The sequence below is a fragment of the Melopsittacus undulatus genome, chromosome 4 (genome assembly GCF_012275295.1).
Source record: "Melopsittacus undulatus isolate bMelUnd1 chromosome 4, bMelUnd1.mat.Z, whole genome shotgun sequence".
Lineage (NCBI taxonomy): Eukaryota > Metazoa > Chordata > Aves > Psittaciformes > Psittaculidae > Melopsittacus > Melopsittacus undulatus.
In genome coordinates, this window is record NC_047530.1 from 111,317,648 (window position 1) to 111,325,180 (window position 7,533).

At 53.8% G+C, this 7,533-nt stretch overlaps 1 protein-coding gene across 2 annotated transcripts in view; it reads right to left on the minus strand.

Moving 5' to 3' along the window:
• Positions 1–2,992, minus strand: part of EBF3 (EBF transcription factor 3) — a 118,337-nt gene extending 115,345 nt beyond the window's left edge. For both annotated transcript variants that reach the window (XM_034062227.1, XM_005144899.3), the window contains exons 1-4: positions 2,572–2,992; positions 2,208–2,364; positions 1,771–1,834; positions 1,111–1,166 (exon numbers count right to left, since the gene is read on the minus strand). In XM_034062227.1, the coding sequence (XP_033918118.1) occupies positions 1,111–1,166; positions 1,771–1,834; positions 2,208–2,364; positions 2,572–2,705 (411 nt within the window). In that variant the 5' untranslated portion in view covers positions 2,706–2,992. The remainder of the gene's footprint in view (positions 1–1,110; positions 1,167–1,770; positions 1,835–2,207; positions 2,365–2,571) is intronic.
• Positions 2,993–7,533: the final 4,541 nt, after the last annotated feature.

Sequence of the window (7,533 nt, forward strand, 5' to 3'; positions counted from 1 at the left end):
GGAAGAAGAAAGTTGCTGACCGGCCGTGCGCGCTGTCTGCGCGGAGTGCGGCCCCTCTGCGCGCCCGCGGGGCCCGGAGGAAGGACCGGCCGAAGCAGCAAAACTAATGCGTGTGGGTAGAAGGGCCCCGGCCGGGGAGCAGGGCAGCGGCACCGGCCTTAATTTCCATCCCTGGGATCGGGTTTCCAGTTATTCCTCATGCTCGGCTCTCTTCCCACCCCAAAAAAATAGGTTTAAATAATAATAATAATAATTTCAAAAGTTAAATTCTCCCATTAAAAAATAAAATAAAAAAGGAGGGGAAAAAAAGGGGGGGAAGGGGAAAAAAGGGGGAAAAAAAGAAGGAAAAAAGTTGATTCCATCCAAATCTAGTAAGTGCCTTTTTTAATTGCCGTGGTGCAACGCTGATAACACGTAGTTATCATCGGAAAAGTTGCCCAAGACAGGTTAAATAATTTAATAAGGAGCCGCTTGTAATTATGTTATTTACAAGGTATGACAGAGGTTTGAGGAAGGAACAGGAGCTGATCCCAGGGAAAGGGACGGGTTCGGGTGACCCCTGGAGCACGGAGTTTGAATTATGGAGATGGGGGGCTGAGAGGTGACTGTGGACCAGAGGAGAACAAGGTGACTTTTCACCTCGGCGCATTTCACTTTTAAATCCAAATAAACGCCTTCGCTGTCCTGCACCATGGAAAAGGGGCTCATGGCTTCTGTCCTCCTCCCCTCCAATCGGGGTAATATCACCCCAAAAGTTACACAGAGAGGGGGGGAAACTGCTTTTAGAAATAAACCTGAGCAACACGATGTTGTTGGGGATTCTTTTTCTCCTCCTTTTTCCTTCCCTCTCGCCCTCGCTAAATGAATTCTACCCAGCATCTGCTCGCACGCCGTTGTAACGCCACACTATCGAAAACACACGCTATCAAACGATGCCAACGCTTCCTCGAGTAGCAAGCACACACCTTGTCGGGTTTGGGTAATACCCTCCAGGTGTAGGAGGAATTACACCGGTCAATTACAAGTAGGTGCAAGTTACCGGCTTCCCACGCCCCTCGCCAAGGGGAAACTACAAACTTAGTAAGGGAAGAGAAGCGGAAACTTTCTCACCTGTTTGGTCATGGAGTCTATGAGGCGAACGTAGAGGTCCTGCTCCGTCCTGACGCCTGAGGAGGGGAGAGAAACGCCGTCAGAGATCAGCAGCACCCACCCGAGTCACGGCAGGGTCAGGGGCACCCCGAATTAAGCGCTATTCTAATCTAAATTACAAATACATTTAATAGGGACCCCAAAGGCCAGCGATGGGCCGGTGACCGCGTTCCGGCCCCTCCGGAGGCCCTCCGGAGCACCCCCCGGGCCAAGCTCACTGCGGGGCACAGGGGATAGGCACGGGGGGCCGCGGTCGCGTAACCCCAGCGGGCCGCGCTCAGGCTCTGCCTGCTCTGCCCGTTCTTCCCAGCCCCGTCATTCCCATTCACGGCCCAAAAACTGGGAAGCAGAAAATCCGAATAACAAGTCCCCGAAAAGTGCGGCTCTGCGGGAGCGCCCCATCGATCCCCTTTTCCTTCCCACTCCAAGCCCGGCCGGTTCATCATGTGAAGTACCATCGACTTATCGATCGGTTCTGGTTTGTTTTCCTTCGGTGCCGCGGAAAGCGCCGTGTTTACCCGCGTGCAATTTTAATCTCGACAGCTTTACATCCAAAAGGCCTCGGATAAGAAAAGTGAGACTTTGCTGCGGACGTTCGGAACGGAGACAGCGGCCACTTACCGTTGCTATACAATAACTGAAGTTTATAATGAATCCCATTGTTAGTTTTTTCATTGTTTGGCTCCTGCAAGCAACGATAAATAATTACATTTAGCATGAAAAATATCCCCCTCCTCCTCCTCCTCCTGCCGCGAGTTTTATTTCGCTTTCTCATCCCTGAAGCGGCTCAGAATTAAGAGAGTTGCAGAAATTCGGCCCACGGTCACTTTTTTGGTGGAGCGGTGATGATGTCATGAGCTCGGTGCGAATATGTCACGCTTAAACCCGGCTTTTCCCGGCGTTAAAACGAGCCGGGGAGTTGCTGAACCCGGCTTTGCTCAGAGCGGCCGCTATAACCCGGGGGGGCACCGGGAATGGACGGGGATCAATTAAACCGCGCTGAGAGGCTTTGGAAGGAGGGGGGAATGAAGGGGAAATAGGAAGGCAGGCGGACTTACTTTCTCTTTCTCCACAAAGTCCACAAAAGCCGTTCGCTCAATCTCCACCGGCTGCCCCTGCCTGTCGTACAGAGCTAAGACGAAGTGGAAAAAATTGGATTTTCTGAGATTGGAAGGCGGCTGTTTCTCGAAATGCGCCCGAGCCAGCCCCACGCCGCTGCGGGAGAAAACAAGACAAGGCGTGGGTGAGAGCGGCGGAACGGGGCGCGCAAGCTCCGCGGCCGCGGAGAGCGGAGCGGGGAGGCTGTAAGTGCTAACGGGGCGGGCGGGGGTGGGGTGGGGTGGTGGTTGAGGGGGGGAATTTACGGCCGGGATGAGAAAGACGGGAGGAGAAAAGCTGCGGGAGAGGGGTTGGCAGCCGTACCTTTGGGCGGCCGTGTTGGCGTCCACCACCCCGGCGGTGTGCATCCAGGAGCGGACCGGGTTCATCCCGCTGCCCAGCGGCTCCTCCTTCATGGTCGTCCCACCTCGTGGTATATTTTCCTGAATCCCAAACATTAAAACAAATTTGGGCAAACCCCAGCTCCTAACCAAAAGGGGTTAAAACGGAGGGAAATGTCAGATAAACGGGGTGGGTTGATTGTTGCTTGATTTTTCTCTCTCTCTCTCTCCGTGGCGATTGGGGGTATAAGAGATGACTTTACTCCCTGTGAGCAGTAGGAGAAAAGCCCAGTTCAAGTCTTGCTTCCTTCTTCACTCTGTCCTGTATTGGCACGACATAAACAATTTACTGAGTACTTCTGTGCGGCGACTTGGACGGCGTTCCAGTGCGGTGGGTTCGGGAAAATAACACAAAAAAAGGGGGAAAAAAAGGGGGTAAAAAAAAAAAAAAAAGGGAAAAAAAAAGTAAGTGCAGCCGCTGACACCGGAGTGGTGTTTGGGGGGAGGGGGAGAGAAAACCGGGATAAATGTTGTTGTTGTTGTTTGCAGACGCGCTCTCAACGTGGTGGCATCCTAAGGAAAAGCGCGGAGAGGGGGGGGAGGAAAAAAATAAATAAAAAATAAAAGAATAATTTAAAAAAAAAAAAAAAAAAGCTTCAGGACACCGCTGAATCGACCACTTTCTGGCAAAGCGCTCCTGCTCCAAAAGACAAATAAACGGGGAGGGAGGCACGGAAAAAAACGCACCCGCTTGATTACCGCGGAGGTGTTCCCAGGCACACGGGAGGAACAGGGGCGCGGGCCCGCGGCGTCTACGCGGAATGGACGGAGGCGCGCAGAGCCCGGCCCTCCCTCCCCGAGGAGCGCGCCCTGCCCCGGGAGCCGGGCCCCCGCCGCCGCGGGAGACGTGGCGTCACTGATGACGTCGTCAGGGGGCGGGGTTAGAGCCATATATGGGGTAAAGGGGGGGGGGTGAAGGCGGGCGCCGGCGCGCTCCCGACCGGACTTGGGTCGTCCCCCCCCCCCACCACATCCCTCAATGGGTTGGGGGGGATGACCCGGGTCCGGTCGGGAGCGCGCTGGAGGTGTCCCAGTTCTCCTCTCCACTTGGACCATCAGTGACCCCCACACGCTCCATGTGCAGGGAGAGGTGACCCCAGTGGAAGGGTGTATGGGATAGAGGAGTTGAGTTTTGGGGGGCACACACAAAGGGTGCGAGGTGCGCAGCACCCCCTCACGGGCAGGTATAGATATATACGCACACATAAATATATATATATATATATTTATTACATATATATATCCACGCACGTGGGTACGGGTGGGTGAACTCTTCGTGCCGGTATAGCACAGCTATAAGTCCGCCTTGTCCATATATGTAATATATCTATATATTTATATGTCTATATATCTATATGTCTATATGTCTATTTATCTATCTGTATATCTAGATATATGTATATCTATTTATCTAACTTCCTATCTATCTACATACCTATCTAGATATATGTACATATATAAAACCATATATAAATAACTATATATAAATACATATCTATAGAAACCTATATATCTAAATGCGTATCTATAGATATTAATCTATATATCTAGATATATCGCTCTATATCCGCCTCGACTGATGCGCTTTTTCCACCCAGCGTGGCTCAATCCCTGCTTTTATTTCCTTATTTTATTATGATTATTACTATTATTATTATTATTATTATTATTTGGGAGCTGCCAAAGGTCGGTGCATTCCCGTTATAATGAATCGCTGGAAAGCCCAACTCCGTGCCAAGAGGAGAACCCCCGATCCCTTCTCCAAGGGGTAAGGAGGCGAAAGGAGGGGAAAAAAAGGGAAAAAGATGTGTTAGAAAGCAATCTATTTTGCTGGTGTTGGGGGTTAATGACTATTGCCAAAGATAAGTGAATTATCAAAGCTGTTGCTCTACCCGATCTCAAAATCCATTACATTGCTGGCCGTCTAATTAAATACGTAAGTATAATAAAATCATATTTTATGACTATTTGAGGGTAATGAGATTAGTCTTTAGAAGCGATCGCCACATATTAAAGATGCCACTGTCTATAGAATGTTAATAACCTTAAATCAAAGTGTATGGAAACTAGTCGTGATAAATTAAAAGCAAATTCCGCCTATTCACAACCAGCCCGCCGCTTTGGAGGTCCAGCATTGCGGATTCCAGCCCCAAACACCTCCACCGCTCAGGAACGAGCAGACCAAAGGTCCCGCACAACGCATTCGGAGGTGCGGAGCAATGTCGGGACCTCCGCTGGGCGCTGCGCACCCCCCTGCGCAACATCCGCGTCCCGCAAACCCGAGGTAAAACAGCCCCGAAACGCTGAAATGAGAAGAGATTTTCCCCCAACAGCCCCAAAACGGTGCCGAAGTCGGGGCTTCCCTCCGCTAACGAATGCTTAAAATCATTTACAGTATCTTTAATTCAGATTACACGCGCCCAGGCGATTTAAATCTGATTACCAAATTAGGAGGTTTTAAAACAAATCCTTTTAAATCTGATACTGTTGACTAAGGAGGGGAAAAAATAAAAGAGAAAGAGAAGGAGGGGTTGGGGGGGTGAAAAAAGGAAAGTTCCATAAGCCCATCACATAAGGTAACGATCCTGCCCCAGAAAGAAAGGGAGTTTTAAACCTTTTTGACAACAAATGCAGCTGCCCCGCTATTTTGGACGATATTAAGCGAAAATGAATGCAAATCTGTGTTCAGAAGCCATCTGGCCGGGGACGGGGGAATCAGCTGCTCTTCACAACAGGCTCTGAGGCTGAATCTATTGCAGCTCATTTTCTACATCATCTGGTCCTGCACCCAAAGCGTGGAAAATACGGTCTTTATCATTCACCAACTTTAGGGTTTTTTCCTCCAACCCCCCCCCCCCTTTCTTTCTATCACTCCGCGCCCGCTCCGCGCCCCTTCCGCATCCCTCCGCGCCTGCCGTCCAGCAGGGAAAGCCGCCCCCCGACGCCTTCTATGGGGCTGGCAGCGGAGCAGGGACCAGGGTGGACGGACCAGGGGGAAGCGGCCGCAACGCAGCGCTCCGCGGGGGCCCGGCCGCCTCCGCGGCACCTTACGCGGGGGCCGGCGCCGGGCGGGCGGAGGTGAGGGGGGGGGGGAACAGAGCCGGGGCCTCCTCCTCCTCCCTCCTCCTCCTCCTCCTCCTCCTCCTCCTCCTCCTCCAAGTCTCCCTTTTGTGTGGATTTACGGGGTGAGGCTCCAGTGATCCCCCCGCAAATTTGCATTTAAATAGCGACATCAAGCGACTCGCGTGCCACACGCCACTGGGCTCCCAGATGTCGCGGCCAGGCCGCTCAGATGGCCGCAGCCCAGCTGTCCCCCCCCCCCCCCCCCCCGACATCCCCCCCTTACCATCCCCCGGGCCGCGGGACCTCCGCGCCTGCGGTAAATCACGCCTCCCCCTTCATCCCTCCGCGCAGCGCAATGACACCTAATGACACGCTGGGCAGATTTAAACGGATCCCCTCGTCCCTTCGCTGCCGTGGGAGTCTCCGAAACTTTATTATTCTATTTATTATTTTATGCCCCCCCCCCGAGACTATTAGCGTAATAATTTAACTTATTATTATTATTATTATTATTATTATTATTATTATTATTACTATTATTCTTGTTTATTCCTCTAATTTCCCATTTCATCCCTAAACCGCAGAACTTTCACCCCATATTAACCGATCCACATGGGCCGCTGGTCAGGATTTCCTTTGCCCCTCACACCCCCCAACCCCAGGAGCGGTTCCCACTGCACAAACTTTCCCAGCGGAAAGTTGCGCAGGGCAAGGCCTGGCCCTGCCCTCTGCCAGCCCCCGCGGCGCAAGCCCATGGAGGTTCATAGCCCGGTTATATTGTTTAGAGGCACCGGTGCTGCAGCCGCACTCGGTCCCGGGGAGGTCATTGATGTCCGGTTGGACCGGACCCCCCCTCGCCAACTTCCCGGCGTCCGCGCTGCGGAGCGGACAGAAATCGCTATTTTCGGGTATTTTCAGCACAGTGGATGCTCAGGACCGCGGCCGCGCTATCCGGTGGGGTTTGGCCTCCGACGGCTCAAACCCACTGGGGAGGGCGGTAATTACCGCAGAGGCGCAAAGCCATGGAAGGCCCGACCTTATATTGCGCTGGGGGCGCGCAGCTTGCGCGCACGGCGGAGGGGCGGCCGTGCCGAGGCCGAGCCCTCGGCGGGGTTCAGGCGCTGCCGAAGAGGTTTCGGGGCTCGCTGCCACCCTGCTGCGCTAGCGAGGGGCCCCGCAACAGGCCCGGTGTGCGGACGAGTCCCCCCGTGTTCTTCGGCCCCAGTGCCCGGCCCTTGCCTTCGGTGCTTAAGCTCCGGCTCCGTTCCGTGCTCGAACGCAAATTCCTGAGCACCCCGAACACGGGGAAGGGAAAGGACCGGGGACAGCGGTGCGGAACGGACACTGCCCGCCCCGCGCAGCTCCGCGGCCGCGCAGGGCAAGCGGGTCACCCTCTCCGCGAGGGCGGAGCAGGGCGATGATGGGGTGGAAAGGGGGTGTCTCTTCCCCCGCCCTGTGGCCCCCAGGTCGGCAGCAGGCGCACTTTGCGCGGCCCGCGGCCAGGCTGCGCGGAGAGGTGGTGCAGGCGCCTCGGAGTAGGGAAACTGCGCGTCGGCGCAGGGGTGGTTTACTCGAACGGGAGATTGGTCCTGCTGCGGACGGGATTTCACCGTCCGGTGCCCCGATATTGTTAAATCAAGAATTAGTACTCTTAAAACATATATATATACATATATATATATATATACATATATATATAGGGGGAAAAAAGGCTAAAACGTTCCCGGACCCGCATCCAGCCCCGGCAAGAGCCTTCCCTCGGCATGGAGAACCCCCTGCAGCCCCGCTCCCTGCTCCCACTTGTCCGACGGCGCGGCCCGGA